This window comes from Balaenoptera physalus (genome assembly GCF_965194825.1).
Source record: "Balaenoptera physalus genome assembly, chromosome: 3".
Taxonomy (NCBI): Eukaryota; Metazoa; Chordata; class Mammalia; order Artiodactyla; family Balaenopteridae; genus Balaenoptera; species Balaenoptera physalus.
Window position 1 is genome coordinate 53,727,237 of NC_138890.1, and position 21,244 is coordinate 53,748,480.

At 39.8% G+C, this 21,244-nt stretch overlaps 2 protein-coding genes across 11 annotated transcripts in view; one reads left to right on the forward strand and one right to left on the reverse strand.

Moving 5' to 3' along the window:
* STK32A (serine/threonine kinase 32A) overlaps positions 1 to 21,244 on the reverse strand; it is a 132,738-nt gene that overhangs the window by 22,987 nt on the left and 88,507 nt on the right. For 6 of the 9 annotated variants that reach the window (XM_082454249.1, XM_082454253.1, XM_082454247.1 and 3 more), the window contains 3 exons: positions 18,176 to 18,213; positions 10,744 to 10,833; positions 2,387 to 2,484 (listed from right to left, as the gene is read on the reverse strand). In XM_082454249.1, the coding sequence (XP_082310375.1) occupies positions 2,387 to 2,484; positions 10,744 to 10,833; positions 18,176 to 18,213 (226 nt within the window). Of the gene's footprint in view, positions 1 to 2,386; positions 2,485 to 7,300; positions 8,105 to 10,743; positions 10,834 to 18,175; positions 18,214 to 21,244 lie in introns of those variants that run through there. The other 3 variants (XM_082454254.1, XM_082454252.1, XM_082454255.1) reach the window with 3 other exon arrangements.
* Positions 1 to 21,244, forward strand: part of PPP2R2B (protein phosphatase 2 regulatory subunit Bbeta) — a 689,017-nt gene that overhangs the window by 7,332 nt on the left and 660,441 nt on the right. The gene's annotated exons all lie outside the window — the stretch shown is intronic.

Consider the following 21,244-nt stretch of genomic DNA (forward strand, 5'->3'; position numbering starts at 1 on the left):
TATGTGTTCTGATGTAGAAAGTTCTACATTTTATTTTAAGTGGAAAAAAAAAGTCTCAACAGACAGGTTAAAGCATAATTCTCTTTTTACTGAAACAACAATAACTATATGCGCATGTATGTGAAAACATTATCCTTATAAAATCAGAAAAGGTTTGGAAGTAAATACAAGCTGTTAATTCTAGAAGATGAGATTGGAAGGTCAAATGAGTTTTTAATTTCTTAATTGAGAATTTTCTAAGTCTGTCCTTTCTTAGAAATGATCAATATACATGAGATATAAGGATTCTGTTCTACACATCCTTAACTTTACTCAAACTTAATTTAGCAATTTCCAAACTTATTCAAAGAGTGATTTTTTTTAAAAAAAGACCAGGGCTTATCTTAGGAAATATCTTTATAGGCAAAGGAACAAGAGGAAAAGAGCTCCAAGGGACGCCTCGAGACAGGAGGGAGTCCAAAGAGGCTGAAGTGAGTTTGTGAGGAGTCAGGGTCATTCAAATTGAAGCAAAATCTGAAAAGTTAACGTGGTTCTAAAGGGCAAAGAATGCCAAGCTAAGGTGTCTGAAGAGCGTCGGGGAGGAGAGGGGTGGGAAGGTGTGTGTGTGTGTGTGTGTGTGTGTGTGTGTGTGTGTGAATATACGAGGCATTAGGGAGCAACAGCATTTTTTTTTAACATGAAAAGTTAAATCTGTGCTTTACAAAAAAGAATCTGCATTCCCATGTTCATTGCAGCATTATTCACAATAGCCAAGGCACAGAAACAGCATAAATATCCATCAACAGATGAATGAGTAAAGAAGATGTGTGTGTACATGATATACATATATATATTTATTTATATATTTATTATATATATAAATATTATTTATTTATATATTTATTTATATATTTATATATTATACATATATACATATATTTATCTATAATATATACTTATATATGGTATTATATATTTACACATAATATTCATTATATGTGGATAAATTATAAATGAATAATGGAATATTATACATAACATATATAATATATTTTCATGTACAATATATATGAATGGAATATTATTCAGCCATAAGAAAAAAGGAAATCCTGCCATTTGCAACAACATGGACAGACCTTGAGTCCAATACACAAACTGAAACAAGTCAGACAGAGAAGCCAAATAACTGCATCATATCACTTACACATGGAATCTTAAAAAAAAAAAAAAATTCAAACACATAGAAACAGAGAGTAGAAAAGTAGTTGCCAGGGGTTGAGGGTGGGGAAAATAGGGAGAGGTTGGTAAAAGGGTACAAACTTTCAGTTATGAGCCGAATAAGATCTGAGGATCTAAGTGTAGCATAGTCACTATAGCTGATAACCCCGAATTTATATATGTAGATATGAATTCAGCAACCTAAATAACAGTAACTATGCTTCACCTTTCCTAAGCAGAAAAGGAAAAGAAATATGCATCTGACAGTGTTAATACATTGTCAGTTACATCAGATCACAGGGAACTACCATGAGGCACAATAATATGGGAGGGAGAAAAAAATCTTTTCTCAGCAAAATTCTTCCTAGGCATTTTCTTAGTTTAAGAAATGTCTCTTGGGGCTTCCCTGGTGGCACAGTGGTTGAGAATCTGCCTGCTAATGCAGAGGACACGGGTTCGAGCCCTGGTCTGGGAAGATCCCACATGCCGCGGAGCAACTAGGCCCGTGAGCCACAACTACTGAGCCTGCGCGTCTGGAGCCTGTGCTCCGCAACAAGAGAGGCCACGACAGTGAGAGGCCCGCACACCGCGATGAGGAGTGGCCCCCGCTCGCCACAACTAGAGAAAGCCCTCGCACAGAAACGAAGACCCAACACAGCCAAAAATAAATAAATAAATAAGTAAATTTTAACAAAAACAAAGAAATGTTTCTTTTAAAAGGAAACTACTCTAATTTGCCACTGAACCCAGAACCCAAGAGGGCAAATGAAAGACAGGAATCCAACAAGACAGGGCATGAATTGTGTCGTATTAATAATTCACACTGAATCAGGGCCCTGGATTATGACTGCAAAATTATTTTCTTTAAACAAACAAATATATTTATATAAGATACGGAGTGACGTGTATCGATTTTCCCTCTCCGGGAGTTAATAATATCCCTATAATTCATTTAATTTTATCTGCATAATTTAATGTCAACTCACACGCTTGGCCCCATATGCAGGAGAGTGAATTAATTATGGGCAGAAGTGCCAAGGGTTGTTACCAGCATCACATGGCCTTGTTGCTTTCATCTCTGCAACAAACTACTTGACTTTTGGCAAAACAAAACAAAAAAAAAATCCTTTCACTATAAAAATGAAACTTGCTGGAAGAGTAACGAAGGAGAAATGTAATTCTACTGTACCCGGCCTCTCAACAGCTCATATGCTGTCACTCCCAGTGACCACCAGTCAACAGCAAAGGAATAACCTGCTTCTCTTCTGGAGTTGAACATCTCAGGTGCTGAAAAACACAGAGGAGTTAGGTCAGTTTTACTCCCTGAGACATTAACAAATCTATCTTCCCAACATGTTCCTCCGAAGGCGAATGACCAGGGAAAAGGGTACAAGCACTTTTATGGGTGTTTATCAGCCATTGCTAGCTTGCTCACTGCAGGCAAAAGTTTCTAATTTTCTAGTCTTTCTCATTCATCACCAACACACACAGGCATACACAGCCCTTAATGGACAAATTCTTCTCTGACTTAGAACACGCACCTATGAAAAATTGGATCCTATCAGGCCTCAGATGTGTGGCTGACTCTGAAAGCAGGAAGGCTGAGAAGAGGTTACATTCGTTGTCTTGATTTGGAAGGGTTCTGATCAGGACGTAAATTTGTATTACTGCTGCAAACACTGCTCAGAATTTGGCTCCAGCTACATGGGATTGACTCTCCATCTCAGAGTCATCTGGAAGAGGCAAAGGCAGCATTTGCAGCCTGTACTGGGGGTGAGGGAGAGGAGAAAGGGCGGGGCACTCTGAGAGAGACACGGTTTTCCATCACTTGTGGGGCATTGACACTTTGTCCCATAGTTCTGTGAATTGGCTCCAGTGGAAGGCAGAACCTAGTCAATCTTACCCCAGTGGAGACCCCTAGTTATGTGTTCTCTAACACACTGAGAACCTTCTACCTTCTACACACCCTTCCAAGAATATACCTAACTCCTGAGGGATGGAGTGGGGAAAATGAAGTACAAAGCAAGGGCAGGTCTCTTCTCTGTTTGCTTGTCCAGTACCGAACCTGGCATTCAGTGTCACTCAACAGAAATTGGTTAAACGAATGAACAATACTGAATCAATCAGTCAAGCCCTGGTTGCAAACATTAGCTGAAACCAGGCTGCCTGTGTTCAAAAACTGCCTTCACCACTTATTGTGACCTTAAATGAGTCAGTGGGCTGAGCTTGAGAATCTTCATCAGCAAAATCAGAACAATGAGAAGGCAGTTCCTACAGAGGTGAGAAACTAAATGAGATAATGCATGCCAAAATCTCAGCACAGTGTCTGGCACCTGGAAAGTACTCAGAAAACTAGGCACTCTTCTAGAGAGGCAAACATCCATAATAATGGGAATTTTACCTAGCCAAAAGCTGCACACTTGACCCAAGCCTCTGCTAGTAAGGTGCTGGCTCTGGACAAAGGAAATTGGCGTGATGTGGGACCTGCATACAGGTTTGCCCTGCCTGGTGCACTCAATTTCAAGTAAAATCCTGTGGGCAACATCCAATCAGAGAGGTAGAATGTTGACATCCCAACATCCAGGGTTGACCCAGCCTATAAAAGCCCGCTGTAGCAGAACTAAGCAAGCTTCATTCCCTGGTGGATTCACCTTTCATGCGTCACTGCATTCTTTCTGCAAGTCACAGCTCCCCATGCAATTTGGGAGATAATGGTCCTGACCCCACAGTGCTCCCACAGACCGGATGGAGTGGGCTATACTTCTGCTTTCCCTTGTCAGTATCTCACAGCAAGTCATCTGTAGATGACGTAGTCCCTCCAGGTGACAGGTGACAGATATCTCAGAGAAGCTGCAGAGAACTTTGAGGGATAAACAGACAATTGTGCTAAGAAATTACCCACCAGCATAAACATCACTCTATGAAAGCTGTGTATTCTGTCATCTTGGACCACCCTTGGAATTTATACGAGTAGAATCCTCTTCTACTTCTGTTTTCCAGCATGAAGACACTTGAATATGCATGCATTCATTCAACAAATATTCACAGTATGCTAGGCATTGAGGAATTTTGGAAGAACACTAAGAAAAAACATGATGGCAACATACAAAAGCATAACAGATGGGTAATTCTTTGAGCCCTCAAAGAGCTGAAAAGCCAGGGCAGGGAGATGCTGAGGGCTTCCATCAACCCTGCAGGAGGACTCCTTGCTCCTGAGACGGTACAAATAGAGGTGGAGAGGGACTAAGTTTCCTTGAAAAAAGGCGTTGAGTATTTCATTTGGTTTTTAAAGTATTTCCATACTTCCATTCAGAAAAGTAAATATAACATAAAAGAAAAATTAACAAGCAGTTATAAGTAAATGGCCATGTAACCTTACACAGGGCACAATATAGAATCTTGACTCCACCACTGGGTCCTGTCCTGTTTACAACCACAGAAGTAACCACTATCCTGAATTTCTGTCGGTAATTTTCTTCTTGCCTTTCTACATAGATTTACTATCTGTGTATGCATTTCTAATCAACACCTTAGTTTTGCCTATTTTAGTAATACGTTATATATATGTTGTGCATATATATATGTATATGACATATATGTATGTATATATAACAGATGTGTGTATAACACATATGTATATGTATTTGTGTATATATATAACATGGGTATGTGTGTTGTGTGTGTATGTTAAATCTTACTGCTTGTTTTCTTCAGTGACTTGCTTTTCTTGTTCAACATTATGTGTATAAAATTTATCCAACTTGCTGCACATAGTTTGTTCACATTCAAAGCCATACAAATACACTGTCATTTACCTACCTTTCCTACTTTTAATAGCCATTTGGATTGTTTTCAATTTGGAGTATTTTGAACAATGCTCTCATGAACATTCCTGCACATGTAAGACTCCTCTAAGTCCACACGTCTTTAGGTTACATTTCTGGGAGGGGAAATTCTGGGATGGGCTGTGCATCTTCACCCATGCTAGATAACGCCAAACTATTTACCACAGTGGTTGTACCAATTAACGCTCTGACTAGCAACGCATGAGACTTTGCTCAACCTCCTTCTCCACACTCGACATTAACTAACCTTGTGACTTTTCCAATCTAGTGGGTATGTAATGGTCTTCCACTGTGGTTTAAATTGGCATTCTCCTGATTACTAATAAGCTTGCCCATGCTTTAATACATTTATTAGCTATTTGGATTTCCATTATTTGGCTTTCAGATTTTAAAGCAACGGGACAGTAGATTCTGCTCAGGACATAAAGAAAGGGGCCAAGAACTGATATATAAATATAGTACAACAGAAATAATTCATGGAATTTACAGAAATGATTCTAAATTTCCTCTATAAAATATGTGAATAATAAAGGTTTTCTGAAAAAGGATAAAGGGACTTGCATTCCATGTGTTAAACCGCATTATAAAGCTACAATAATTGATTTGAAAGCCACAGAATATAGATGCTAGTACATAAAAATACTTAGCTTATGATGAACATGTTTCAAATCAGCATGTTTGGGATCTTATTTGATACATGGTCTCAAAACAATTATTTAAGAATATAACAAAAATGAAGTCATATCCTTACTGTATATCTTACCACATATATAGCTGGATTAAGAAAAATTAAACTATAACAAAAATAAGAATATAGGTAACCATGTCTAAAATCTAGAGGTAAGAAGGTCTTGCTAAGAATATCATCAAAGGTAGAAACTATAAAGTAAAAAGACTAATGGTTTAAGATCTGGGAGCAACCTAAGGGTCTATCAACAGATGAATGGATAAAGAAGATGTGGTAGATATATACCATGGAATACTACTCTGCCATAAAAAAGAATGAAATTTTGCCATTTGCAACAGCATGGATGAACTTGGAGGGTATTATGCTAAGTGAAATAAATCAGAGAAAGACAAATACTGTATAATATCACTTATATGTGGAATCTAAAAAATACAACATCAAAAAGAGTCATGTACCAAAATGTTCATTGCAGCTCTATTTACAATAGCCAGGACATGGAAGCAACCTAAGTGTCCATCAACAGATGAATGGATAAAGAAGATGTGGCAATATATATACAATGGAATATTACTCAGCCATAAAAAGAAACGAAATTGAGTTATTGGTAGTGAGGTGGATGGACCTAGAGTCTGTCATACAGAGCAAAGTAAGTCAGGAAGAGAAAAACAAATACCATATGCTAACACATATATATAGAATCTAAAAAAAAAAAAAAAATGGTCATGAAGAACCTAGGGGCAAGATGGGAATAAAGACGCAGACCTACTAGAGAATGGACTTGAGGACACAGGGAGGGGGAAGGGTAAGCTGGGACAAAGTGAGAGAGTGGCATGGACATATATACACTACCAAACGTAAAATAGGTAACTAGTGGGAAGCAGCCGCATAGCACAGGGAGATCAGCTCAGTGCTTTGTGACCACCTAGAGGGGTGGGATAGGGAGGGTGGGAGGGAGGGAGATGCAAGAGGGAAGAGATATGGGGACATATGTATATGTATAACTGATTCACTTTGTTATAAAGCAGAAACTAACACACCATTGTAAAGCAATTATACTCCAATAAAGATGTTAAAAAAAATTAAAAATAAAAAATACAACAAACTAGTGAATATAATGAAAAAGAAGCAGATTCACAGTTATAGAGAACAAACTAGTGGTTACCAGTGGGGGGAGGGAAGAGAGGAGGGGCAATATGGGGGGAGGGGCAATATAAGGGTAGGGGATTAAAACGTACAAACTACTGTTAGGTATAAAATAAGCTACAAGTATACACTGTGCAATACAGGGAATATAGCCAATATTTTATAATAACTATAAATGGAGTATAACCTTTAAAAATAAAAAAATAAAATAGACTACAAAAGAATATGACTAAGGGTTTGATGTTAGGAACATAGTTCTTCATGTCAAAAATGCTATAAGAACAACAGCAACTAGAAAGTAGGAAATTATATTTATAACACATATGATACATTAGAATTTAATATCCTTTATATATAAAGGTCAAGAATTCTTTACATAGTAAGAAATAGAAAAAAATGTATTAACACTCTAATAGAAAATGGGCAAAGAACATGAACAGGCAATTTACAAAAGAAGTAAAATAAAAGCAATTTTAATGTCATCATGAGGAACCGTTTTCACTTATCTTTTTTGCGAAGATTAAGATATTGACAGTGCAGCCCTGGTGAGGATGCAAGGAAGTGAATATCCTCAGATGCTTGCAGAGCAAATGAGGAGAAATCAACGCAAACTTTCAGGAGGGAAATGCATTAACATATATACCCTTTGACCAGAATTTCCTTGAATGGGGATTTATCACGGGAAATAAGTTGTAGCACATACTTCTGCTAACTGGATTTTTATCACAAATTTATTTATATTTCAAAATGAGAAATAACCTAAGATTCAACAATAAGGAATTGGTTCAATAGATTTTGATGCAGCCCTCTAATTCTGTAGCATGTGAACATGAAAAACGATAGTTATATATATGGGCCTGGAAAAATAAGTAGTGTCTGTTGTCCAGAGCCGGGCTCTGAAGTCAGAGAGAAGTGGTTTCCGTTCTGGCTGAGACATGCTTATTGCCAGGGGGCGGAGAGATAGCACAGCAGCGTGTGGAGGGTTAGACTCTGGCATCCCTCACTGAATTGCTTTTAGTTTAAATGATGTAACACATGCACTTAGGACAGTGCTTGGCCAACAGGAAGAGCTCAGTAAATGTCAGCCATTACTCCTCCTGCTCCGCTGTCATCACCATCAACATTCCAGACTTGAGACGTTTTCGATTTGGATTTAACTTTGTGCTCTGCCAGTTGCTTGCTGTGTGATTATAATCACGTCACTTTCCCTGTAGGCCTGATTTTTTTTAATCTATGAAAACATATTTCGTTGAGTTGCTTTGAAAATTTAATGATATAATGTTAAAAACTTAGCAAAATGGTTGGGACATAATAGATGCTCAGTATATGATGCCTATTGTTATTATTGTTATTACGTTTTAAAGTGAAAATTTAGGTTGCAAAACTCCAGTATGATCCAATTTAAAAAAATGTGTTTGTGTGTATACAGAATAAAGGTCTGGAAGGAAACCATAAATATCTACAAGTAGAGAGATTAATTTCCCCATTGCTTAATCAGCATTTTACACATTTTCCATAGTATATCTGTTTGTTTGCTTTGGTTAATTTGGAGAAGAGGAATGTTTTAATTGGTTAAGCTCTAAGTGATCTGGATTATATTCACACAGACCAGGGGTGGGGAGAAGGAGGGATTGGAGTTGATTGGAAAGAGCATGGAGGTAGAAGATGATGAATTCAAAAAAGCAAAACTTCCTTGTTGGGTGCAGGTTCTTAATAACTGACAGACAAGGGGTGGGATAGGGAGGGTGGGAGGGAGACGCAAGAGGGAGGGGATATGGGGATATATGTATACGTATAGCTGATTCACTTTGTTATAAAGCAGAGACTAACACACCATTGTAAAGCAATTATACGCCAATAAAGATGCTAAAAAAACAAAACAAAACAAGAACTGACAGGCAGCTCATCTTCTTATTGCCAGAGTCGAGGAACTGCTGTATAATATGCTAAGCATCTTACATTAGAAAATGTTGTATATTCCTATAATCTTCATTCAGTATTTCATCCTAGTTTTCTTTCTTTTTAGAGTATTTTTTCTTTCTGGTTAATTGCTAATTACATTCTGCAGGAATGCTATAAAATGAGTGCTGGTGAATGTCTGTTAGGTAGATTTTACCAAATTATTGGGAACATAATTTTTAAAAAGAGAAAGCAGACTTCTGCCTGTGATATCTCTTAGGAAGATTCCTATCCAAAAATCAAAGGCAAGAACAACTTCTGGATGAAAATATAAGCGTTGACAGTCAGATATTCATTTTTTAAAATAAAACTAGAAACATTTCTAAGAGCGTGGCCTACCTAATTTGGCTTACATCTATTTAAGAATCATAAATACATAAACTTATAAAATTCTCTCTCTCTCTCTTTTAGGGAGAAGCTTGGTTTTCTAAAGTCAGAACGAGCTTGCTTTAAATCTAGGCTTTTTCAATTATTAGCCATGTGATCTTGAGCAAATTACTTAGCTTCTTATTTTCCTCATTGTAAAATGGTGATAATTACAGTTTGCCTCACAGGGTTGTTGAGAAAAAATTAATGAGTCAATGAATGCAAAACATTTAACACATTGTCTGGTCCCTAGAAGGCTTTCAATAAATATTAGTAATTGTTAATTATAAGGGTGAGGGTGGAGAGGTGCAGAGAAGCTTGACTGGATTCCAATTTCCTAGCTCTGTGTCGTGAAAAGACTGGAAATGCCAATTTTTAGGAGAATCAAATTATACGGATATTGTATTTAAAATCACTGGGGAGAGAAAAGAAAGATGGTCTTCCTTTACTCCTCTCACCATGGAAACCAGGCTTAGAAAACCCAGATGCACATTTTCTGATTTGGCTCCAAGCAAATAGCCCTTAATATGGAAACCCAGGAAACCTGGGGAATAAACTCATCAGACCAGCAGTCTCAGAGATTCCTTTTTATCATTTGAGTACCATGGGTTTTAGGCAAGAAAATAGGCTGAATTGTATGTGTCCATTATTTCAGAAGGACAAAGGAGACTTATTCCCCCCCACTGATAATTGGAAGCCAGGAAATTTGCAGTTGTTCAAATACCATATAAAATCAGGCTCATTTTTCCCCACAGATGATTTCTTTCTCTTGGAAAGCGAGGTGGCCCTGCACAGAGTTCTCTTTTCCTCTCTCTCTTTATTTAGTTCTCTCTTTAGTTCCACGAGGAAGAGAATGAAATAGTGAAAGAAAGTGGCATTGCTCTTGCCTTTAATTTCAAGTTCAAATATTTCACCTGTGAATTATTCATGGGATTGTTGTGGTGATAAACCTAAAACCAAAATTATAACTGGAAGGTACTTGGTGAACTTACAGCCCTATGCATGTTATGCACGATTATGTAAATCATGGTTATAATAATACTTATGTCACTTATTACCATCCTACTTATGGCTGTACCTTCTCTGTTTGAGTCTATTTTTTTTTTTTTTTTTTTAACTCCCCTTACTAGAAGGTAAGCTCCACGGGCTGGAGACCTTGTATGTTTTGCTCCCTGCAGGATCACCGGCACCTGAAACAGTGTTGAGTACACAGAGGCAATTAGTAGATATTTACTGAATTAATTATTAATGTTCTTCATCAGGAAGTAGGTAGAAACTGTCCTTAATAACCTATAAAATAGTGTTTTTACATGTAATCCGTGACTCTCCTGAATCAGGATCAGACTGGGTGCTTGCTAAAAGGAGATTCCTGAGGTTCACCGCACACCTGTGAAATTAGACGCTCTCCAGGTAAAGTCAGAGGGGGGACTTGTCATTTCTAGCTGCAAGGCCCTACGGACGATTGAACCCGTAGTACATGGTGTCTACAGGAATGAGTAAAAAAGCCTTCCTCTTAGTCGCTATGGCGGCTCAGGGGGCCCATACCCATGTAAGGCTTGGTGCCGGCCACGGTGGCGATGCACATGTCCACAGGTAGCATCGTAGCAATGTTGAAGTCTGTGATGTGCACGTGCCCTGCGAGGGAGAAGGACCACAGAGAACGTTAAGTTCCATTCAACCCAGCGGCACACCACGCTTTTTTTTTTTAATCAATAGTACCTGGAAGCTTAGTTTGTAAATTCTTGTACGCCATTTGCAATTGGGTACAGGCAGTAAAAACTCAATTATCCTATCCCCAAGACCAATATAGTCTAAACCAGCAACCCTCCAGGTGCCAAAACACAAAAAGGTTAATGTCTGGTTGTAAATTTGTAGTTCAATGTCAGAAAGTTTTAACCTTGGTCTTTAAGAGCCCACGCTCTGGTAAATTCTACTTAGGCAATTTTTGCCTGTTGTCAGCATTTTAAGTTGGTGCAGCCTGTGAGAATCAAGAGGGGGGCAGATAAGGACTATTTGAAGTATCAAATTTCCAAGCATCTTTACAGGATCTTTTTTTTTTTTAAAGAAACAAATGTTGTTAATACAAAGCAGACATGACTGTGGATACATATATTTATTTCTTTGCCAAGAAAGAGTTCTTTCTCTCCTTGTTTTTCTGAATATCATTAGTAGTTTTTTGTCTGAGAGTTCAGGTTGTCCCCCAGGGGTCCCCAACAAACTAATGTACCAAGGGAAAGTAGGGAAAAGTCAAGTTTTATGTTTAAAGAGGCTCTAGAAAGAGCCCTAGACTGGGAGCCAGGAGACTTAGGTCCTGCCCTGAATTCTGCTCCAAATACATCGTACACTTGAAGTTCCTTTCCTGTGTTGAACCTAAGTTTCCCTTAAAAAAAAAAATTCGTGGGCAGACTAGATGATCTCTAGGGTCTCTCTGCAGTGTTCACACTCATGGCAATATAGTGTGGGTCTAACACTTAAGTTCAGCAGGGAGCACACCTTACAAAGTGTATTAGGGTCCTTACATTCACAGCCAGAAGTAGGATAAGCCCGTTCTGTTAGCTGTTGGCAGGAAAGTCATATGCTTTGAGAGGATCGTGAAGTGTTGGCATTTCCATTTGCATGCTTCTGTGGTTGTGATGAGACATGGCGGTAATTGGAGGGAATTCTTCTTCCATATCCCCCAGACCACGCTCCCCCTGCCAACTGCACTATCTGCTCCCTGATAGCATTCAGCCTGCCGCTAACGAGAAATCTCACCGTCTTTATCACCAGGGTTTTGTGTGGTGCAAAAAGTGTTCTGTTTATATCTGTTGACATTTTAATAAAGTAAAAGTAGCGCTCATCAAGCTGAAAGTGAAGGTATTCTTGCATAAGTGGTACCAACAGATGATTTCCAGAAATCACCTTAGCATAATAGAGGTTGTTTCAGTATTTCTCTGTTTCTCCCCGTGGGTCACGCTTAAAGCCCTGGATCAATGTTTCACAAGGTTTGATACAAAACAGGTGAGCCTGGAGACAGTGATTAAGAGCCTGTTCTTCGGAGTCTGACCGCCTGGCTTCAAGTCCCGGCTCTAATACTAACTAGCTATGCTACCTCAAAAAGGTGACATATCCTCTCTGTAAAGTTGAGATGATAGCAGTCATCTTCTCATGAGGTTGTTGGGAAGATCAAATGAAATAATGCTGTGGAAGGCTTTGCTCAGCATTTGGCAGGAAGCTGCTGTTTGTCATGATCAGACGCTCCAGAGTGATTTTGCGAAACCCACACGCCTGGACTTCATTCTCCTGGGACACCAATGCAGTGGGACTGGTGGGAGAGCCAGGCATCCACGTTAGAAACAGAACAAGAAACTCCACAGGTGATTCAGATGGGCAGCCAGGCATGGGATCCTCTAATGTTAGCCTGGGCAGGTGTTCTAAGCCGACTCAGTCCTGAGATGGGCTATGCTCATGTAGAAGTAGAAGGTAGAGGATGTTTCAGAGTCAGCTGCTTCTCAAAGTGCGGTCCCCAGACCAGCAGCATCAGTATCACCTGGGAAAGTGTTAGAAATGCAAATTCCTGGGCCCTACCTCTGCGTACTGAATCAGAAACTCGGAGGATGGGGGCCCAGTGTTTAAAAAGGCTCCCTAGGTGATTCTGATACCCAGTAAAGTTTGAGACCACACTTTTAAAAGAAGACCAGGCTTAGTAGAAGATCTTGACTGCAGTAAGTACTCACTCATTACATTTCTTTCGAATGTGGTTGAAAGAATGTTAATGTTATAAGTAGTATTTTTTACATTCATATGATTAATTGCAATTTTCAAAAGGTTTTCGTACACTTTAGCCTAATGAAGTAGTTCCTATTTTACAGGAGAGCTGTTTGTGGCTAAGTTCTCAGTGCTTAGAAGTAGCAGAGCTAGAATTAGGATCTAGAATTTGGTCCAGGACTTCTTTGGTGGGTTATAAATCACCCAAAAACATTTTGTGCTTTATCATAAGACCAAAGAGCTGAACAAACTAAAAGAACTATCTGCTGGTTGGCTCAGGGTTCCCCCACCAGGGTGCTTAGTAAACAATGGGGAGGAATCATTTGAGGGTCAGGATCTACTGGAAACTGTTGCCTGGTGCCCTCAAGCTGAACAAGGAAAGCAGAGCCCCTGGCCACCAGCCCCGATGTCTCCATTCCAGGCCCAGGATGCTGCCATACTTCCCTGTGTTCACCGTGGGGATCCTTCTGCCATGTCCCCTTCTGTGCTGTGGAAATGAATCTGAGTTCTGGCTCACAGAGGAAGGTTCGGTCGCCTGCTGATGGAGGGACACAGGAATTGCTTGGGTGTGAGGGACCACTCTGGCCTCTTCCATAAGCCCCGGCCCTGAGGGAGCCTTAGAACAGAGTTTTTCAACCTGGAACTACTGAGATCTTGGACCTGATCGTGCTTTGCTGTGAAGGGCTGTCCGGTGCATGGCGGAATTGCTTAGTTGCATCCCTGGCCTCTGTCCACTAGATGCCAAAAGTACTTCCCTCTCCTGGATAGAATCCTGACCATCAAAAATGTCTCCAGACATGGCCAAGTCTCCCTGCAGGGAGAGACAGTAGAGGAAAAGCATCCCCAGTTAGAACCACTGCCTTACTGTGAAGTTTTTCAGATACAAGGCTCAGAACTCCCTCACTGAACACCCTAGGGAGTGATCTGCCAGTTCTTTTCACCTGTGTACCTTGAGGCACAGAATCACATTAAAAATTGGAGTTCATAGTACTGAGTCACTGAATTTAGTCATCGTTGTGGTCATTACTTATACTCTTTCTCACTGTGCCTGTGTTCAGCCTGGGGATGTTTCTCAACACAGCCCTCAAGGACACCATGACCAATTGGTTGGCATGGCTCCTAACTTTCAAAAATGTCCTCAACTCAAAAATGGTTAGATCGTGTGTGCCACCTTTTTCTAGGATTCTTATTAAAAATTCATATCCTTAGGCACTAGCAGAGACTTATACACCTGATTATCTGGGGATAGGGTACAGAGTTCTACTATATATATGTGTGTGTATATATATATAATATACATATATGTATACATATATATATGTTTTAAGATGCTACCCTCTTGATTTTTAGGTACATTTTGGGACTCTGCAAGGGAGAAGCTGTTAAGGTAGCAGGATTATTTCTTCCTCACACCCCCAAACCGAGTTTTTGCCTTTCTCTGTTCCCTGTGACTCGGGATAATATTAAGAAACCTAAATTATAGATGATGTGGTAATTGTCATTCTCTCAGATACACCAGGGAGACATTATTGCTCCTTTGTATGCAGCACTTATTTCCTGAATAGTTTAGGAAAAACACAAGAATTTTAGACACTATTGAACTGATAGAATTGGATGGGGTACTTAAGTTGGTAGGACTATAGAAACTTAAGTTGGTAGGACTGTAGAAACCTATATATCAGGACAGTTGGTTATGAGCCATCCAAGATCTAATGCCATCTTGGGCTCTGAACTAGTGAGTGAGACATTTAAGGAGAACAGGTATGCTCTAAATTACAGACTTTTTTAAGTCAAATTCTGATGTATAAGGAATGTTTATTCACACCAGTGGAAGGATTCTCCATTTACAAAAGAATTTAGCTCCTTTAAATATCAATCTTTTCTGATGAACATGAACCAAAATGAATCAGTAAGAGTAAAACAAAATTTCTGCCTCATACTGATGGTGCTGAATTAAAATATAAGCCATGTGGTATAATATGCAGCTCACTTGGAGGAACAGGCATAGGAGGTGTATTAGAGGTAAACAATTATCCTTTACAGTTGCTAAATCCCCATGCAAGAGGCATACATGATCCTGTCCATAAAGGGTGAAAGGTTATAAATGTGGACAGAGGAGACAAATGAAGTTTTCGAACATGAGACCTTGGAAAATCACACCAGAAAGCACTCCCAAAGGCAGGCATTGATTTGTGGTCCAGTTGGTTGTCACAAGAGCAGCTCTGCAGAATGAGCTGGGGAGCGAGGGCCACCGGGAATTTCTTCATTTCAAAGTACTTAATTGTGGTCCCTGAGCAATGCCTGAAAGCTTAATTTTTCAGAATTTGAATAAACGGAAAGTAAATAACCTCAAAAACTTATTTTCTCCAGAAAACGATCCCCAGGACAATGCTTAGAGAATGGCTCGCAACCTTTTTGTAGGCTTGCTTCTATCCCATTCACATATCCAGTCCTTCCCAAAGCAATGCTTCTCTTATTGACTGCAGTGATCCTCCAGTTGAGTTTAGGATGGGAAAAAATACAGAAGAGCCCCCCTTAAGTCATTGTCCAAACCCCAAAACTTGAGAGTGAAAAAGATCTTTGTAAATAGTACACCAGATAACAGGTGTAGACTAGGACCGTCCCTCGGGCAGACCAGGATGCCTGCTCGTATTCCCTAAGCAACAGAGCCCCAGCCCAACCGAGAAAAAAATGCCCTGAAAAGTGGGCTTAACCCCCTGCATGCATGAAGGAAAGGCAGAATGGGCCACTGAAGGTGTAGTTACCTGAGGATTAAGTGTCAGAGAAAATTGTTTAAACACAAGACCTAAGAAGTAGACACACACAATCTTTGGTATATCCCACCTGGAATCAAAATAATTCTTTAGTAAAGACAGGTAAGGACCCAGCTTTCACTTACGCTATATGATATAGATAAAGTCATATAAAACAAAATGAAGTCACCTAAGCTTCCTTCTGTAAGGGAGAAAGCCTCTACTACCTCATGGAGTCATACTAGCATTTAACTGTTATTGAGTGATTTCCTAGTGCACGTGGCAATCAAGCACTTTATAAACAGGGTGTCAGTTAGTGTTTACAATTACCCTGAGAAGTAAGGACGCCTTTCACCCCTGAAGAATCTAAGGTGCAGAGAAGTTTCAGGCAACCTGTCGAGCGTCTCAGAGCTGGGGAGTGAGAGAACTGGGCTTTGTGCTCAGAACCCCACGCTCTTATCTACGATATCACACAATCTCTCCCAAGGGTGGTCTCTAAGGGTGGATAAACTCGAAGATTAATTTATTTCTGGATGTTTCTCCTAATCTACAATCACCAAGTTGACAAGAAAATGAGGAAGAGAAAGAAGTTGACTCAGAGAGAACAGGACGACCTCATGGTAGGAATAAGATGAAGCCACGTTTGACATCCAAGACCGAAACGTTGTTCTCTGAATGGAAGGTACATTTTTTTGGTTGACAGGACCAATATGTCTCCATTCAGGGTCCTGACAAATGGTTGAGCAATATATGGGGCACAAAGGCAAGCAGGTGAGGGGGAACTGGGGACAGAACCCGAAATCAGGCTCTGCATTACCAGTGGTCACCTTCCCAAGGCTGCGGTGGGTCCACAGAGAACCTTTTTGTACATCGTGCAAAGATGGCCTCTAGAGGCTGGGGGAGGCCTTGCCCACAGCTGTGAAACTCCACAGAGTTTATCTGCACCGGTGTGAGAGGGGATCCTGCTTCCTATTTAAGGCAGAGATAGCTGGTGCTTTAATGAAAGTCACCTTCATGTTGTCTCACCATTGCCCACATTTCTGAGATTCAGAAACTATTCCCAAATGTCAGAAGCAGTAAAGGGAAGGAAGAAATAAGGCATGGGAAGAAAGTGGAGAAAATCTTTTTAGACAGTCCATAAATAAATAATGACTCCAAGCTTTGAAATTAGAGGTCATACACAAAAGTGTTTCTTAGCCCTCTGGGCACACGTGGCATCTGGCAAATCAGGCTTAAAATGCAACTAGGTAAATAAATAATGAGCGATGGACGGTCCGTGGAGTTTCCGTCCCGCTTGCAAATCCCTTTTGTAAAAGTTAAAGAGATACAGAGCTTTGCAGATTTAGGACTCCCTCCCCTAGCAGCTTTCTAAAAATTTAACAAGGATCTTATTGCCTCTGTAACATTTATAACATGCAGGCTGTGTGTCCTACAGGTCTGCTCTAATAAATAAATCCAAATGTACATTAAAATAATATTAGGAAGAGATTATACACATTTAATCACTGTTGGTCAAAGCGTGTTCTATAGGACATCTTCAATCAGTGCTTCTTGAACTTCAGGCATTCATGTATCACCATCATGGTCATTGCCATATCCCTCTGTCAGTTTCATAGCTGGGTACCAGAGATACTCTTATCTGCTTTATATCTTTCTTTAAATGGACTGATTTTTTTTAAAATTAATTAATTAATTAATTTTTGGCTGTGTTGGGTCTTCGTTTCTGTGCGAGGGCTTTCTCTAGTTGCGGCAAGCGGGGGCCACTCTTCATCGCGGTGCGCAGGCCTCTCACTATCGTGGCCTCTCTTGTTGCGGAGCACAGGCTCCAGACGCGCAGGCTCGGTAGTTGTGGCTCACGGGCCTAGTTGCTCCGCGGCATGTGGGATCTTCCCAGACCAGGGCTCGAACCCGTGTCCCCTGCATTAGCAGGCAGATTCTCAACCACTGCGCCACCAGGGAAGCCCTGGACTGATTTTTATTAACTGAAAATCTTTGAACAGAAAACTTGATATCTCTTCTGTAAATGTGAAACCAATTTACCCTCAGAAGAAGGAAAGTCTGTCACAAATCTCTAGGTAGATACTATTGCCTACCAAATGCTCTAAGCCTCTTCTGTCTTTATGAAAAAAAAAAAACAAAAAACAAGGGAGATGATTGCTATAGAGATATTAAAGCAAACTAGCACCAAAAAACTGGGATGGTTTTCTTGAAGAAATCAGTAGGAATGGAAGAAAATTGAAAAGAGAATGACTTTCTCCTTATGTAAATGCAAGGCTATTTAAGGGTGTACTACGTCACTGCAATAAATGATAAAGTTCCCCCATATGGTCCCTCCCACCATAAAATGGAGTTTGTACACGTACCTCAACTGAACCGAGTAAGACACTGTTTCCCTGTATAGTACTACTTTGCTGCGGATAACCAACTTGTTCTACATGCATGTTAGGTGGTTGATTGCAAACAAATCATTTACTTACCATGTTCATCAAGCAAAATATTGTCAGGCTTCATATCCCTAGGGGAGTAAAAAGAAAGGAGAAAGTTGCTCATAATAAAACAAAGAAACAGAACTAAAGGATAAAGGTGAACTGCTCAAGAATGCTAGCTGGGAATGAATGTACTAGCCCTTTATCACTCACAATCTCATTCAATTCTCACAGTGAATTGAGGTAGTTACCATTAATACCCCCAATTTCTAGGTCAGAACTGAGGCTTAAAGAGGTTAGGTAACTTAACCCAAGGTTACAGAGCTAATAAACAGAAAAACAGGGCTCTGAACCCGGGTCTCTCATTCAAACGCTCAGACTCTTCTTTTTAAAAAAATATTTATTTATTTATTTGGTTGCACGGGGTATTAGTTGCAGCAGGCAGGCTCCTTAGTTGTGGCATGCAAACTCTTAGTTGCAGCATGTGAACTCCTAGTTGTGGCATGCATGTGGGATCTAGTTCCCTGACCAGGGATCGAACCCGGGCACCCTGCATTGGGAGCGTGGAGTCCTATCCACTGTGCCACCAGGGAAGTCCCTAAAAGCTCAGACTCTTAATTTCTACAGGGTATTATATGCAAGTGTGTCAGTATTGCTCCATAGATCATAAGGCATTTATTTATTTATTTAAATTTTATGTATAATTTTTATTTATTTTTATTTTTTAAATTTTATTGGAGTGTAGTTGATTTACAATGTTGTGTTAGTTTCAGGTGTACAGCAAAATGATTTATTTATACATATACATATATTCATTCTTTTTCAGATTCTTTTCTCATATAGGTTACCACAGAATACTGAGTAGAGTTCCCTGTGCTATATAGTAGGTCCTTGTTGGTTATCTATCTTGCATATAGTAGTGTGTGATCATACAGCATTTAAATTGTCATAAGGTAGTAGTACGGTAGTAGTACTAATCATCATTGTTGCCTGTGTAACTCTAGAGCTACAAAGATGAAGTAAACTTAAAGGCTATAAAAAGAGAAACAAAATGATCTATAAGGTGATTATATTTTAAACTTGCGGAGATTAGAATCTTTTTTAGGATGATGCTATAATGCCTCCAGTTGCTTGATAAGTATTATTCCTGGGGTTGTTAATTAAAGGATTTGGACCAGTTTTCTATGCATTGGTGAGATCCTTAAATCCATAGAAGGGAATATAATCCACCCTCTTCCAACGAAGGCAGTAGTTTGATGGTAAATACTTAGAGGAATGGCCTGTAGAGTTTCAAAAGTCCTCAAGAAACAAATATGATTGTAAGCAGTGTTCCTCAATGAGAGCACAGCTCTGTAGTTTGTAACAGCCCTCACTCTTCTACACTCCGGTTTTTACTGCCCTTCCCTGATGTACCATTAAAGCCCTTAAACCCAAATTCACAGAAGCCATTAGGGAAGAAATTCTGCAACAGGTTTGGGAACACATTTTCAGCCTAGTCGAGTGGCTTTTATGTCACTAGAATAAGGTGACTTTAGTCTGTGACAGACCAAGACTGTCAGAGTCCTCATTTGAAAATATTAATGAATAACAAGCCTCTTACCTACACATAGAACCAAGTATATGCCCCACCCAACAGGCAGGTGCATGGGTACTTTCATGAGCTTTGAATATCTTCTCATTTAGTTTATTAGGTTCTTAAAATTAGTTCTAGATTCATAAGCGGTCATTTGTAGCTGTGGCAAATTTTTCTCTGGTTCAGGGTATAATTTGCTAAAAACATAGAGCGCGAGGGGGTTTCAAATTGCATGTTTCCCTGGCTAAACTCTCAATATTGCAGACTCCACCCTAACCGCTTTGATGGATTTCATTAGTCCAAAAATTATCAAGTCTAAATTCACTCACATGGAGTAAAGGCCCTTTCATAATCTGGCTCCTGTGCCTGCCACTTGGAGTGCATGGAGTCCCCTAAAAGCTCCCTGCATCCCCTCACCTTCTGCCATTCCTTTGCCTGAATCAGAGCCCTGAACCACTGCACCCAGAAAATGCAGATTCATCCCTCACGTCTTAGCTCAGATGCCGCTTCCTACAGGAAGCCTTCCCTGATTTTCCAGTTCCAAGTCAATGGCCCCTCCTGTGTGCTCTGCATGGTATGCTTATCCCATCGCAACATTTATCACACTTCTATTCATTTTTTCTCCAACTGGATCATGAACTCCTTGATGGCGGGGATGGTTTCTTGATTAATACATAAACCAGGATATACCAGAGCACTCCAGCACACCACTGAACACTCTGCAGTTTAAAGCTCGAGGTAAACTAGCCATTAGGCTCTTGCCACCTCTTTCAGACCTGTACCAGTGAGCATCAGGTAGTGTCTGCCAGGCGAGGAGGAGGCTCTGAGGAGCCCTGCCCGGAAGGGAGAGACTTGGGTGTGGCAAGATGAGCACAATGATTTCGTGACCTGAATTTATGAGGGCTTGCTGGGAGAAATGAATTGCTGTGGGTTTGGCACTTTATGAGCTTTCTATTAAATCCCTAGGTGTAATTTTTTTAATTTGTTATAGCCACACTTCGTTATATCCACTACTTTCCCCAGAAACTTCCTTGCAGCTTAAAGAATAATACGGAGATCAGAGAGGTCATAGTTTAAGGTGATATGTCCTACTTCAATCTTATATTCATTTATTTATCAAACATGTATCTACTTTGATAAGTCACTGTGTTAGGATATGAGAAATAGAAAGATAGATGAGACATAGTTCCCTCAGGGATGGGGAGGGTAAGAAAGGTTCATAAGGAACCATGCCGAAGGGGTTTAAAGTGGGAAAGAGGCATGTTTATTACTAAATTCAGAGAAAGACTATGAGGAAAATCTAAGAAAAATATAAAAGAAAAAGTGGACTTTTAACAGAAAAATAAAGTATATAAGCATAGATTCTAAGTACATAGTTTCTCTAAAAAGTGATGAGGTAACCTCTAAGTCACTACAGGGTGAATGGCAGTGTGATAAGATTGTTTATTCATGCAGTAGGAGAAAGGAAATGAAAATAAACCCAGGTGCTGTATTAAAATTCCTGCTAGAACAAGTTGAGATTTTCTAGTTCAGAATTTTAGCACCAC